At 40.3% G+C, this 15,901-nt stretch overlaps 1 protein-coding gene across 1 annotated transcript in view; it reads left to right on the plus strand.

Annotated features, from left to right (window-relative positions):
* Nucleotides 1–15,901, plus strand: part of AFF2 (ALF transcription elongation factor 2) — a 338,660-nt gene that overhangs the window by 193,171 nt on the left and 129,588 nt on the right. The window contains exon 5 of the mRNA XM_058848030.1: nt 13,886–13,972. Coding sequence (XP_058704013.1) covers nt 13,886–13,972 — 87 coding nt within the window. The remainder of the gene's footprint in view (nt 1–13,885; nt 13,973–15,901) is intronic.

A 15,901-nucleotide genomic window follows, 5' to 3' on the forward strand; every position in this document is an offset into this window, starting at 1 on the left:
AGTCATGTGGTGACACATAGTCAGATTTGCCAGCCCCCATGAGGTTTGTGGAAGCAGCCTGACATGGTCAGGCAGTCTTGTGGTCATCATCTGTCTTAAGTTTAAGTTGTTCCACATTCTACAGTGAGAATAGTTCTGGAAGCTGCCTTTTGGGGAGGAGAATTCATGTCTTTGCTGTGTGCCATTGGTTTGTCATGCAGCATAGTCAGCAGAGCTCTTTCTGAAGGTGTCTTCCTTTTCACCTGTAGAGATTGTTCCAGCTGTCAGAGTCTTCAGAATACACCACTTTGAATCTGCCAGTGAAAGACTGGTATGGTTCATTTTCTCATGTCTTTGAATACCCTCTCAATAAATGCTTGAATATGTAGACTCAGATAAAGCCTTTATCCTATAAATCCTATCTTTAATCTTCCCAAATAACTTTGAGATGCCCCTTTGCTCCGCTGTGTCTCCTTCTGTGAAATGGTGAACCAGAACCTCACCCACACTGCAGTTGTTGAAAGTTAAATTAGTTGTTAGCAAAATGCATTGATGTCCTCAGCTGGAATTATTGGTATGATGATTGGGCAAAATCAAGGCTCTATCAGATATTTAAAATTATGCTACATAAAGTGGCTTATCTGAATTTCTAACATTTCTTTAAAGAAAGTGTGTCATTGAATTTAATGTTCTGAGAAACCTTATGAACTTCCAGTCTATTTTAGCTGTACATTTCAAATTACACTTACAATTGTGTTTTTATTGAATATGTAAGTTCCTTTCAATTTCCTGTTACACGACATGGGTTTTAATATACATTTGAGAAGAATGCAAACTATGGATAGGTGGCACTTTTGAGTATTTTCAAATTATCACAGTAAAATTGTCATATTTGTTTAATTAGCCAGTAGATCCTGCCACATTGACTTGTCAGTGGTGTAACAATTTCGTTGGATAGCTGAAAAATCTGACCAGAATAGTTTTTGTATTTTCCTTTTTGTTTTTCTTCTCAAGGAATTTCTCACATTTCTTTTTGATTTAAAAGCAGTCATACAGGCACCCAGCCTTGCAGAAGTCAGCTGAAGAAAATGTCAGGTTCTAGCATTAGAATGAAGATGATTTTATTAGGCCTTGAGGTGTTTGTTGACCATTGTTCAGACGCAGGAGAGAAAAGCTGTCTCCAAACAAGAATCTGAAGGTCTGACCCAAGTGCCCAGATTTATTTTTTCAACATTCTGCATACCCTATGTATTCTACCTGCTCCAAGTGTTACTGTATAGCCTTCCAGAGCTCCTGAGGGCAGGGCTCTGGTGTGGCTGTCCTTAGAAACCTGTTATCAACAATTTTCAGCTCTTGTTTTAAATGTTTTCTCTGTTCCAAAACAGAACATTTCTGTTCAATGTGTATTGTTGGGGTAGGTGGAAATACTTACTAGTACTTTACAGGGTGAAACAGGAGCAACATGAATTCACAGGGCATAGGGGAATGTCATGGGTGGTTAACAGAAAAGAAAAATGGGAAGAGTTGTACTCATTGTATTTGCTGTGAGTTGATTGAGTGGTTTAAAGTGTGGACCAAATTTCAGCTCTGGAGCCAAGCTGGAAAATGGCAGGTACTGATATTTTGTGTTTGAGATCTTCTGATGGCATTTATTGCACAAGCATTGAGTGTTAAAAGCCCCTTTGGGCTTTGTAGTGCATTAATTTCTTTGCCATGAGTATATCCTACTAAAGAAAATATTGTACCAAGGTACAGTAACCTTTAAAAATATTCTTCTGAGCCTCAGGATAAAAACACTTCATGTTTGGTTTGTAGGCACATTCCCAGTAGTGACTTTTTTTTTTTTTTTCTTTTTTAAGATCAAGCCAATTAATCTCTTCCCACTTTTTCCAGTATTTTATAATTTCTAAACTCTTGAGTCCCTAATCTTTTCAACAAGATGTTTGAACTGCCAGTTTATCTGAAAAAGTAATGTTATACCAATCAAATCAAAACTGGTGCTCAAAATTTTTTTGAAGAGCAGCCCCTTGTCATTCCTGAGTTCAGACAAAAACAAAGAACATAGCTTCAGCTGCGAGGTGTTCACTGGAGGCTTCTTTCCTTGAAAATAGTGATCACTCCTTCTTTTCCTTGGCAACTGAGTCATTGTTTCTTTTAAAAGAGGTTGGCACAATCTCCTCATTACCATTTTTCTTAATGTGATAAGTGTAAACTACAAGAAAGCCATCATGTTTGAAAGGATACAGGAACCCTAAGGAATGTTGCACTAACTGCTTGTGTTCTTTGAAACGCCTTAGACTGGGAATTTGACTAAATGTATCATTCTGTCTACTTTGCAGCAGTATTGTCATTTTCTAGCATCTTTCACTTATAAGTTACCCATCAAAAAGAATGCCATGTTATTGCATCCAGCCTTTATATCTCTCCAGCAAACAGATCAACAACTGCTTTTGGTAGTTTCTGGAACATAATAATACACTGCACTTTGTATTTTAAAAACAAAACAAAACATCCTTTGGCATGTTTACTCCAGTTTGTCTTTGCTTGGTAACTGGTAGTTGTCAGTGTTTGATACCAGTTGGAGCTGTGACGTGCTCCCACTGCTTGGAGATAACTCAGCAGCTATGGGTCTGCTGGGTGGTCTTTTATGGGCTTACTCCAAGTATGTTCCAAATTGCTCATATGATCCCTGATAAACTATTACTAGTGAACAGTTTGCTATTCCTTTTGGGCCATCTAGAAGCAAAAAAGACAATACATGTCATTGTTACATAGTAACGTAGAGATCCAGTGTTTAAATGGTGGAGCACTGGATGTACAGCATTTTAGTAGTGTGGCTTTTGTGCCCTATTCATTGATTTTCCTGTGGGAAAAGAAGTAGTGTAGTGCTTTGAGACGGGAGGGTTACAGACTTTGCCCTTTTTCAGCCCAGTTTTTAGGAGTTAGTTTGTTTCATTGTAGTTTTTTTGTCAGAAGTTTTTAAAAAAGGCAGATACAGGAGGCTCTATCAATGTGGTGCAGTCAGAACATGCTGCCTTTAGACACTAGGTTTGCTGTCATATGTCTTAGTCGCAGTCCTGAGTATTTAATATTACCAGACTCCAACTAGCTTTATAAGAAAGAACATGCTGGGAAATGAGGAATCAAATGTATGCAATAGTGGGAATTTGTCTACCAGAAATACTCTGAAGCCTCCATACCTTAAAGAAGATCAAAAAAGACCTCAGCATGTTTTGGCTTTGGGTTTCTTTACTGTTTAAGCCAGCTTATTTGGATAAGGCTGACATGCCAAAAAAGTATATGTTGTATCAAAACATCTTCTATAACATACATCCATTTTTTCTAAACCTGTTAGCTTAGCAGGAGTGGATCAAAGGGGAGTGTTGGCATGATTTTCAGGACACACAAATGCAGGAACAGACCCACTTCAAGGCGTAAGTGAGGAGAAGGAAATTCAGACTGAAATGTTTGTTCTTTTCTAAAGGCTAAAAGTACTATAATAAATGCCAGGTTGCATGGACAGGTTTCAGGTGGCTGGTTAGGTCTTTCTGTAAAGAGAATAGAATTAAAGGGTTGAGCACGAGAGGCAGCAAGGGCTCTAGCTCTGTGTTACAGATGAGGACCCATTGTATATTGTTAGGCAAACATGCTAGGCTTTTTAACTTTACAAAAGAAACCAAGGTGACAAAATTAGAGGAACTAATGATCAGGCTTAAGTTTGGAGTTTCTTTGTACATCCAGGGCTTGCTGAATACTGATCAAGCCATGTCTGTGTTATTTATACATTTTGGACACATCCATTTGATTTTTCAGCCCACAATCTCTGTTCCAAATTTTCAGCCCATATTCACAAGTTTTACCACTGCTTTAGGCATTGCATGAGACAAAAAATGAGACAGTTTGTGTCCCACAGAGCCTTCATAGTTTCTGAAGTAGGCACTGGGCAGATAACCACGGATAGGGTTAGGGAAGGTGAATTCTTGATGGATGAAGGGAGAGGCAAGTTCTCAACTGAGACACATAGCAGGGAGAGCATCACATAGACAAGGAAAAGGACTGGTGAAAGGAGACAGCTTTTTAAGGGTAGGTTTCAGCTCTTCCAGGTGTTCACTGTGTCTTTGCTTCAGCCTCAGACTGCTGGTTTAACAGCATTACAAGTGGAGGTGATGAGGCTGTGTAAGAACAACATTAAAAACTAATGCTACCCTGGCGCACCTATGCAGGAAAACCCTGCTGCAATACTGCTTGTGTGGTAAGCAGAATAAGAGATCTGGCAGAGTCTTGGTTTGGAAGGCAAAGAAACAGCTTTTGTAAAGGATTTCATTGTGTATTGTACAGCAGTGTGTGGTAGCTTCATTTCTTTGTATTTGATGAGTAACAACTCAGAGTCCAAATATTAATGAAAGCAAATCATGGCTTAAACAAAAGAATTAAATTCAAGTAAGTTGCCTAACCTGGTTTCTTAATTTCCTCTATATGCTCTTTCAGATAATTAATGATCCTATTTTAAGGCCAAAACCGGTATTTTCTGGCACATGTTAATGTTTTCAAATTCCTGATGATTTTTGGACTCAGTTTCATCATATTGTCAAGATGTTAGTTATAAGCTGGTTACATGGGTCTAACAATTACTGCACAATATAAAACTTACACAGTTTCTGTGCTAAGCTTACAGAACAAGAGGTTTTGTAGTTTATTTTGCAGTCAATTTTGCCTGATACTGAATTTGGAGATTTTATTTTTTCACTATGCTGCCATAAGTTGCTTTAGAAATTTAATGCATTTTATAATAAATTTCATTGATAACATCTTGTCCGGTGACTATATAACTCCCTGTTGTACTTGTATGAAAAAAACCACATGAATTGATTACATCTGGCAACGTAAAGGAGGTGATGTAATGTATTGTATAAATGTGCAGAGTAGAGTGCCTCAGGGTAGGAGTAGTTTTGTTTTGTAACTATAAATTATAGTTCTGCTCTCCTCTTGGTGTGAACCCTAAGTTTCAGAGAAGAAAACAGACAATTCAAGGCATGCTTTCTTGCTTGTGAAGCTGAGGATGGATGGAACAAATTACCAGATTCCCTTAAACAAGTGCCAGCAGTGAATAGTTTCAAAACACAGTTGCTATTTGCTTGGAGAATGGTTTTTTTTGCCAACATTTTTTAAATTGCAGAGATGAAATTATATGTTGGCATTAGTAACTTTTGAAAGTATTAGCTTTTTATGACTTATTGTGTCTTTGTTTATACTATACTGTTGTAGTGCCAGGATGTTATATTGTATTTAACAGTTCAATGCATACTTCCTACCTTGTGGGGCCCTTGTGACAATAAAATGTGCCATCCCTGGGGACAGTTACCAACAAGTATTATTTTGAATAAATAAAATCAATGGGATATGGCTGTGCATCTCAGTGGGGATGAGAAGCTGACAAGAACAGGAGGTACTGCATTTGGCCATACTGTCCACAGCAGGGCTCTGTTTCTGTGTATTGGGCAGCAAAACTATTACTTTAGTTACCAGGAGTGACAGCTGAAGGATGTCTTGCTTTCTGGAACTGGGTTTGATGCATGTAACTGCAAGTACCTGAGTATTTATTGGCGTATCATTGACTTATAAGACTATAAAATTGGTGTTAGCTGGTGTGAACCCAATATCCAGTTCTGGATGCTATACTAAACAGAAAAGGTCTCAGCACAGCTGAGAATTTTTAAGTATGGAGGATCATGATTTTTTCCCCCATGATTGCCATGGTGTTCCTGAAGTGTTCTGTGAAAGACACAGCACCAGACACTGTCTGTAGCATCCCAGAGGAGCAGGACCTCGAGTCTGACCCATTCTGGCAGTTGATGTTCCTGACCCGACAGTAGGTCTGTGCAGATGAATAGTTACATGGAAATAGAAATACCTCCTGTGGCCCAGTATCTCATATGTCCCTGGCAAAACTTTGATCATTCTCTCCTTGCATAAAACTGTTATGTCTGTATGGCTGTCCTTAACAAACCCCACATTGCTGCAGCTGACAAGATTCCTCCTGCCTGTCCTGACTGGGAAGCAGGGTTACCACTCCAGTCAGTATCATTATTCCTGGTCAGTACCTGCCTATCTTTGGACCATTTGGAAGCTCATGACTCGTCACAAAGACAGCACTGGCTCCTGCACATCTCCTGGGCTTTGGCTGGAAGCTGGTGGAAGGCAAAGATATGGTGGTTCAGAGAGGCTGTCATACATGGTGGGTGTCTCTACCTTTGACTTCATGGGTTCCAACATCCCCATTTTCTACTGAACTCCTAATTCTCTCATCACATAAAACTTGTCAAGAAGGCTGTCCAGTGTGCTTGCTAAAAGGTTCTCCTTCATTTTTTACATTGTATGACTTTTTTTTGCCAGTTACATTCTGTGAACTCCCCATGTACTAGATGCACTTTACTTGTACTGGGAGCCTAAGCCTAGCAGGAGTAGGGCTTAGGAGCTGCTGCAGATCTCTGGTTCTGTTTAGCTCATCATAATGGTGCTTCTATAGTGGGCCCATAGGGGATTGTCCTGCATGCTGCTAAAAATGCTAAGAACACATGAGAATGTGCTGAAGGGTACGAAGCTTGCTTGGTACTGAACTGAAGGATTGATTGTCCTAGGCAGTATAATACATTCAGGCCAGTTTTTGATCACACAGTCTTCCTGAAGTGGACCCTTGTAGGGGGTTAGGGGTGTCCTTTTAGTTCTGGCTCACCTGTGGAATTTTTACCCATTAGTTGCAGGGAAAACCTGACTGCTGGTACTTGGTGGGTGCTTGAGAAACACGAAGAGTTCGGCTGGGCCCAGGGGGAAGGGGGGACAGGAAGAAAGGGAGGGCGGGGGCAGCTTGCTGGTTTCTTCAGCTTCAGAGAAGGACACTTTGCTGGGAGCTGTAGCTGTGGAGAGAAGGGAATTCACCATCACCCAGACGGAGCTGCTGCTTCTTCTCCTTCTTCCCTCTTTGTTGGTGGCCTCGCACCCCCTGTCCTGCCGGGACGTGTGGCAGTGCCAACCACTGCCATGGAGCTGCTGATCCACCTCAGCCACCGGCCCAGGATCTCTGCTCATCCCTGCTGTTCCAGCTGAGTGTTCCTCAGAGCCCTGCAGGAGCACCGGGACTGACAGCCCGAGGGGTTTGTGAAGCAAAGCCTCTCCTCCATCCCTTCCCATCTCAGCTGAGAAAGCTGTCACGGGATCCCTGTTTCTGTTTTGTTGTTAATGCTGTAGTTACTGTTGTTTGTTTGCCTGGTTATACATACTAGCAAAGAACTGTTATTCCTGTCCCCACATCTCTGCCTGAGAGCCCCTTGATTTCAAAATTACAGTAATTCGGAGTGAAGGGGTCCACAGTTTCATTCCAAGGGAGGCTCCTGCCCTCCCTAGCAGACACCTGTCTTCCAAAACCGATACAACCCTGAAGAAAATTATCCTGATCCACCTTGGAGAAAAATATTCAACCTGTTTTGCAGAGGAACCTCAGGAGTGAGCTCCTGTATACACAGTGTGGACCATCTGGGACCAGGCCCAGCAGGGAGCTGAATCCTTTGACAGGGTGCACACACTTTTTTTTACATAGGCTATGGTTTCCTTAGGGCTGTAGCAGACTTGTGAAATTGAATCCAGTGGTGGGTTCAGGTGGTGTGGCTTCATTACTCTCGCCATGAAACAGCCTCTTGAGCTACCTTCTCACTGTAACGAAGCATTGTCTTTCTTCACATACACAAGATTGATTAGAGCAGTAAGTGCATCAATAATTACTTCCTTTTTTTATTGTCTTGTAAATGCTCTAAGCAAAGAATGAGTGTTATTAGTTATAAAAGCTACAGTATAAGGAAAATATATTGAAGAGTTATGCAGGAGTCATAGAGTACTGAGAAACTCAACAGAAAAAGAAAATATCCATATTTCTTTGTGGATTTCCAAATGCTAACAAAGTAGGAAAAGAAAACATGCTGTAAAATTTATAGCCAACCACAATTGGCTTCTAAAGCAATTTCTATATTAATTTTCATGGAATATAATTTTTGTCTGTCCCCTTCTTGTTGAAAGGGAAAGAAATATTAATTAACCATTGGATGACATGGAATGCATCCCATTCCCCAGCTGGCAGAGGGAACTTATTAGTCATCATTGATAGAACCCACAGGTGAATACTGTGGTTTAGGCTGTGGTCAGAAAAATTGTTGTTTTTTGTACATCAGCTCTAGTTTTCCAGTAATTAATTCAGGCATATATGCACTGTGTTTTCATTTGTCTTTCAAGCAGTTTTTGGGACAGTAACAAGATAAATTCTAGTATGACAAAGACATTATTTTAGATGCCACCACATTGTTCCTCAAAATATATATGCTGGGCACTAGCTACTCATAATAAATTTGCTAAAACAATAGGACGAGTAAAAGGTTTATGGCTTTAACATTCATAGGAGGAAAAATAGCTTTCTTTGGAAGCCATCTCTGAAATATTTTAATTTCTTTTTTTTCCTCTTACAGGGAAAAAGGTGTGGTATCCCTTTGAGGATAAGATTTTTTAAAATGCTGAAACATCATAATCAAATGTATATTAATTAATTTATCACATCCATGTCAATACAACAATGTATCCAAATCCCTTCCTAAGGAAGCCCTTGACCCAGTATAAAGCAGACCAGATTACTGGTCAGGATATTTACAACTGCTTGTGTAAATTATCCATTCCTTCATAAGGAATATGAATAAAAACAACCCATAGGTTTATTGTTTTTGTTTTCCTTTAGGCTTTAGTGTCATTTGCTTGTCATTTCCATGTATAAGTATATATTGATATCTTCATTTAGCTTTTCCCTCAAAGATGAAACAGGCTGAGATGGTTTTTGATTCAGTATGCATCACACAGAAAGTGTGGCTGCCCCTCATGCATTACTGGCTTCCTAGCAAAGCAAGTTTGGGCAGGTTTGTATAAATGCAGAAACCAGAAAGATGCTGTGAAACAAGACAGGCTTTTTACTAAGGTTGCATTGATAAATGGTTGATAAAACATTAATAAATCATTAACAGAGTCTTTAATAAATGGTAAATCACTTGGCCATCTTTATTCCTATCCTTATTCCATCAAGGCAGTAGGTTGCTCAGCACCAGCTGGAGCATCAAGTTTGTAATAACCTTAGAACATCTATTCTTCACATACTAAATTTTTCTGGATGCAACTTCAACATGATGTGTCTCCAAAAATTTGGGGAAGTTTAAAGCAACGAACTTAGCTAATATTTAAAGTACTGAGAGGGCCATTTGACAGAAAATATCACTGATAAGGTCTCTTAGCAGCAGTGGCCTCAAATTGAGTTTATTGCTAGTGATTTGTGTGGGGTGGTCCTTCTCCTGCTCCACTGGCTGCCCTCTAAATGGTATGACAAAGTTTCAGTCTTGAGACTGCCTTTGTGGCCACAGGAGGAAAAAAATGGGATTGGTGCTTTCTTTTCCTGCCTTTTTGTGGAGGTATCCACAAGAGAACAGTAAGGGTAGGGCTTGGCCAAACCAGTGGTAATCTATCAAAACTACAGAACAAGAAAAAGGTCTGGGAAGGGTTTTAGAAATCTCATAATCTACTATACATCCCTGTCCCAGTGTAGGAATCAATTCTGCCTGAGCTATGCTTGACTGATGTGTGCTTATCTGTTCTTAGGCATGTTCTTCCACAGATGGAGTCCTTGTAGCCCTCTGAGCAATCTGTTTCAGTGCTACAGGATCCTTAACATTAAAGAGCTTTTTCTTATGTCTAACTGGAATTTTTCTGGCTGTAGTTGAAGTTCATATCCTCCATAAAACTGGAGAACAGATTATTCTCTCCTTTAGGAACAGCTCTTTCTGTAATTAGAGGCTGTCCTCATGTCTCCCCTCAGTTCTCCCAAGGGAAGTAGCATGAGCCCCGTGTCTTGGGAGACATCAAATTAGATCAGGCTAAGCAGTTCAGAGCGCACTAGGAAGGGAAGCTACCTCAGTAGGAATGCAGAGTACACAATCCTGCTTCTTTTTTCCATAATGATGTCTCAGAGCCAGGCTCTGAGCTTTTATCTGTACTTAAAAACACGGTACACTTTCTTTTGAACATGGAGGAAATGATGGAAAAATGAAATACAGAGACAGGAAATAAATCTTGAAGGCGGCTATTAATTTTAGGGACTGGTTTTGTAAAGCTATTTACCATCTGCCCCATATCCCCTGTACTCAATTCTCTCTCTCTGACCTCTTCCTTAGAAACTTGTAAGTTTAAATCCTTTCCCAGTCCTCTCCTTCCATTCAAATCATTATTTGGCCTTGTACCTCTGCTTTCTTTAGAAGGTTTGCTTGAGGTGTTTGTGTTTTGGGTGATGCATTAGATCTCATCTGCATGTGTCCTTCTTAGTTACTTACCTGAGGGCTTTTATAGCCAAAAAAACAGATTTAGCTGAAGACGAGCATGTCTAGCTGTAATAAATAAAACACATGGTGACAATTAAAACAATGTTTAAATAATTTTCAGAGAGAAGGATGCTTGATGTTACTACATCAGAGGACCACAGTGACTTTTAAGCCACGAAAAAGTGCAGGTTTACTTTCTCATTCAATCTCCAGGTCTGTAAAAAAGTGCATGCTTCTATAGCAATCATCTACCCACTCCAACGGTTAACATGATTTTGGAATTAAGTCCAAACCATGTGAAAATAAATCCTAACTCAATTTTGTGGGATTACTTTGTTTCCATTGAATTCCTCTTTAAAGTGTTTCATATGCTTGCTTTTCTTATTTTTACTTCCAGGAATTTCTAAATATTTCCAAATTTGGATTGATTAAAGTGTTTTAACTTTTCCTGGAAAAAAAAAGCATGAATTTAATTCCCTGCCTATTTTCTCAGGTATTTTCAAACTAAGGTGGCTATAGACACATCTTAATGGATGCATTCACAACACACACTGTCTGTGTGGTTCTTTATAGGCTTAACATATTAGAAGGTAGATATATCAGATTTCACAAGCTAAACAAAATAGAGCTTAGCAAGTACGTAAAGATCAGGGACCTCCAGAAGAAACTGGGGCACAAGAAAGAATGGTGAAGTCATGTGGATTATTAAACAAATTACATATTTTCTTCTGATACTCCAGAGTAACCTATCTGTGCTTAAGGAACGGAGTAGGAACAAGCTAAGCAGTCACATCCCTGCAGGGTGTAGGGTTGGGATTTTGACCCTTTACTGACAGCAGTGCAGTGCCATTTTTTTCATGTCCTTCTGTAGCTCAGCTCTGCATGACTGGAACATGCAGCTGTGTGGTGGTCGGTGTGGGGTTGCTGCCCAGACACTTTAAAGCGACATTTTTCAGATGAATAAACTCAAAACTTTCTCTACCACTGTTCAAGGCTATTTGGTCGACATTGCTCTGGCACCTGTCTGTAGGTAGATGTAGTATGTTTCTTTAGCTAACTATGTTCTTTATCACTTCCACACACGGTGTTGGTTTATATGCTGAGCTTTAAATGTTTGTGCTGTTATGCATGTGTGATCCTATCTGGAATTTTCTGTCCAATAATTTCATTGCAGTGAGAATTGAATGAAATGCTTCAATGTAGCTAGGTTGTACCTTTGTAAGATATTCTGATGCTCATGAGTTCACTATAAACACAGAGATTGGATAGTCCTAACCTCCGTGGAGGCAGGATTTCTTACCTTGTAATTGAATTTCCTCAAATAATAGCAGGCTCCTTTTCTCACTCTTTTATGTTCATGTATCCCCTAATAGGGAGGTGACTAGGTTTGCTTACTCTTCAGCCTGCCAAGTAGGTAAGCAGTGGATACTACATGTGTTTTGACAGGAAATATTTTGAAGTGTTTGCTGATATCACCTCCACATGAATCCCAGGCACTCTGTACAGCATTTTTTGTGTGGGCAGGAAGAGATTGAGGTCAAGCCTATAACTGTAGTTCTAGAATAGTCTTCATTTCTGCCTTGTGTCAGAATGCCTGGCCCTCTTTTAATTATGTGATACAGTCTCCATTTCATCATTTTCTATGAAGAGATTTGCCACAAAGCAACCTCTGTGGCATAGGCTTTGGCCGAGGCATGCAGGATTTGGATTATATTATCCCACAGAAGAGTTCACGGGATGCTGAAATCTTTTTCTGCCTTCCCCGTCCAGAGGTCAGACAATCAGTGCCATTTAATAGTGCTCTTCCTGTCATGGCACTGAGCTGCCACAGCCTCACACAGCGGGAGGGATGAGCCATTCAACAATTGCTCCTTTCTTCCTCATTGCCACTGTTCGGGCTTTGTGCAGTGAGAAGGGACCCTGGGCTCCACAGCAGAAACCCAGAAGTTCTGCTTTCAGGAGTGCAGCCTGACCCATCTACCCAAAGAAGTTTATATGTCTGCCTGTCCCAGTGCCTGAGAACCATGCTGTATAGTTTTGCTTTCTCTCTCCTAACCTTCTGTATGACAAATAATTTGGGAGGAACAACTATAGTTCTGAAACTGGCTGGCTTTGTCTTCAGTGAGCCGTAATTAGTATCAGCTGTAGTCAACCAGGGCATGTGTTTAGCCAAAATGCACCCCACCTCTTAATCAACTGTGTTATGTTATGTTTTTATTTGTGGATCATTTGAGTGGTTGTCATGTTACCTACAGAAACTGGCCTGTCTATAAGCTTCATTGTGACTAGCCCTGGGTTTGACCAGTGTGTAATAGCAGCTGGGAAGTGCAGTTTACTGCAGTCAGGCCATTGCACATAAGAATTTCAAGATTGTATGTTCTTCTTCTCTTTGCCTCCCTTGTCTCAATAAAGAATTCTTTCTGAGCCTTTTAGGCAAAGAAAAACAACCAGGACAGAGATGCAACAGAATGCCAGAGACAACTTTTACTGCCTCTTTGGATATTTATTAAAATAAAAACAAAGATAAGCAAGAAAGAAGCAGTGTCTCCTATAAAACACACTAATTAGGAGGGCATTTAAAAGCTCTGCCTAAGTCAGCACTTGTGCAGTTTCTTGGTTTTAGTGATTTTCCCCCTGCTCCAAGCACAAGCCCCAGTGTGCTGTTGGGCTTGCTGGGGGAGCAGTTCCCTGCAGTGGGAAGGAGAGGGTGTATGCTGCTCTTCTGCTGGTGTTTGGTAGCCATGGACACCCAAGATTTTTCTTTAAAGAATATTGGGAATTGAATGTACAAATGATGAATAAACACACAGATACAGAAAATGGATGGATTTTGCTTAAATGGTCTGGTTGGCAGGTTTTACTGGACACTTGGATTTCCTGGTTAAGTACAGACTTTTTGAATCTATGTGAGTCACCTGATTCTCAGTCCCTCATTTTAAAGTGGAATTAATAGTGCTCTGAGGCAGTGATATTGCTTACCACAGTAATAGCCGATGGACAGTGTCACAAGAAGATGCTGTGGTGCTGTCCTTGCTCTCTGCTACACTAGGCATTCATGCTGCAAGCCCATTCCAGATTTTTCTAGACCTGCCTCTTTTTTATTTTGCCTCTCTGCAGTCTTGAACAGGGGTGCATCTTGCCACAATGCACTCCTTCACAGGGTTGCACGCAGTGCTGTACAGGAGGGCCCCCTTCCTGCCTGGACTTTGCAGGTAAAACCCTGCTTTATTCATACAGCTTGCCTGGCTGACCACAGAGGTAGAGCCAGTTGCACTCTGATGAAGACATGATGGTCACAATTTTCAAGAGTAAAACCTGTCCTCACTCTCATTCTGAGGAAGTCCTGCCTGTGGGGTTAAGGCGTTCATCTGTGACCTAAGGGTGTGAGGTAGTGGGGTCGATTCCTTGAGCAATTGCATCTCCAGGCCCAGTGGAGCAGATGTGACCATTTTTATCTCTCTTTCTTCTTTATGTACAGGAATTTATTTTCTAAACTTTTTATTTCTTCCTAGGAGATGACCCATTCCTGGCCTCCTCCTCTTACTGCTATTCACACTCCCGGCAAGGCTGAGCAGACCAAGTTTTCTATCCCAAGCAAGGTACAATTACCAGTGACCTGATTAGCATTCTGTTGTGTGGAGTGCTCTTTGCTGGAGAGTTTATTTTGGAAATTGGTCCCACCTAAAAAAAATTTCTGATACTATTTTTAGTTGGAAATTCCCAATCAGACTGTTGCTACTAGTAGAACTGCTTATTTAAAGCTGCAGAACACCCAGTAGAAGCAAAGTGAGCTTTTTATCTCTGTTATAGGAGTCTTTCTGTGTCAAGTAAAATATATTTTGTTTGTTTTCTTCCATTATTATTTGTGCAATGAAAAGGTTTGAAATAGACATTTTTTCCCCACTTACTGATTGATTGTGTGGCGAGGTTTTGGCTGCATAGTCAAGTTATGGTGACTGAAAATGAAAATGACTGCATGTGAAGAGCGCAATGTGTCTGTGTCACACCACAGAGGGAGGCACAGAGTCAGGCAATGTGATCCTCAGTACTGGCCTTGTTAAAGGCACACACTCAGCACTTGCCCAGAGAGTGCTTCTAGTTCATGTAACACACACTGAATTGTTAAATTGTATGATTTGAAGATGCCCTTAGCCCAAATTACATTATTGCCTTCTGGCTATGATTCCAGTAGCACTGCTAGAGATCAGTCTTCTACCTGGGACAGGTTCTGCCAGAGGTATCTCATGTTGGAACCTGAACAACTCTGAGCTGATGATGTTTGGGGAAGAAGAGAACTTCCCCAGGGTGGGAAATTTATACCATTCTGTCATGGAGCTACATAAAAGTTTTTTTTATAAAGGTGGGATCTTGAAAAATAGCTTATTAAACTGGTACTGCTTAACATTATAGTTCAAGCAATCATATCCTGGTTTAGAAGCTGGAATGTGATTTTGCTTTTGCTGATTTCCCCTATCTGAAATACAGACACCATACTTAGCTGGAAAAAAATGAAATTAGCAATATCTGTGGCTTCTTAAACAAAACCAAAAGCAGTGCCCAGAATGTCTTATTTGGAGTGTGATTGTTACTGCCCTGGCACAGAAACTGTCACTGCAGTTTCCTGCTGCAGTGTGAAACATCAGAACTCATTGAATCAGAGAATGGCCTGGGTTGGAAGGGACCTTAAAGATTATCTGTTTTCATCTAGTTCCCTGCCTTGGGCAGAGACACCTTGCAGTAGACCAGGTTGCTCTGAGCCACATCCAGCCTGGCCATGAACATTTCCAGGGATGGGGCATCCACAGCTTTTCTGGACAATCTGTTCTAGTGCCTCACCACCCTCACAGTACAGAACTTTTTCCTAATATATAATTTAAACCTACTCTCAGTCTGAAGCCATTTCCCCTTGTCCTGTCACTATATGTGCTTATAGATAGCTGCTCTCCATCTTTCTTGTAGGCTCATACATAATTCTCATAATTCTCATTGTAAATTAAGTAAAAGTCACTTGAATGCTTTAAAGTGAACTGTTTGAATAGAAGTTTTAACCTGCTGGAAGCTGGTTTTTGTTTTTTTTAGTTTATTCCATCTCTTAATTTAGTGTTCTGTTTCTGATGAGCACTACAGAAACTGGTTTCAGTCCTGCAGACTGACACTATCTCCACTGGTAGAAGTATAAGCATAGGTTCAGAGAAGCTAAAACTTTGGGTTTGCTTTTTGGTTTCTGTTGAATTGGCTTTGAACTTTTAAGATCCACATCAAAGTTAATTTCTGGGCACATTAAATGTTGATCCTAAAATTCTTGACCATATCACTTCAATAAAAAATACAAATTAGAGTTTTTTTGAGCTAGCATTGCAGGAAATAGGCAAGCACACAAATATTTCCATGTTTGCTAGTCTTACTTTAAAAAATAGAACAGAAGTGTCTCTTCAGAACATCACTTTAAATCAATTATGGCTGGCCAAATTACACATCTAGGACATAATATGGCTAGGTTGTGCAGCCATATAAACCAGAGACGGGCG

Source organism: Poecile atricapillus, chromosome 12, assembly GCF_030490865.1.
Source record: "Poecile atricapillus isolate bPoeAtr1 chromosome 12, bPoeAtr1.hap1, whole genome shotgun sequence".
Lineage (NCBI taxonomy): Eukaryota > Metazoa > Chordata > Aves > Passeriformes > Paridae > Poecile > Poecile atricapillus.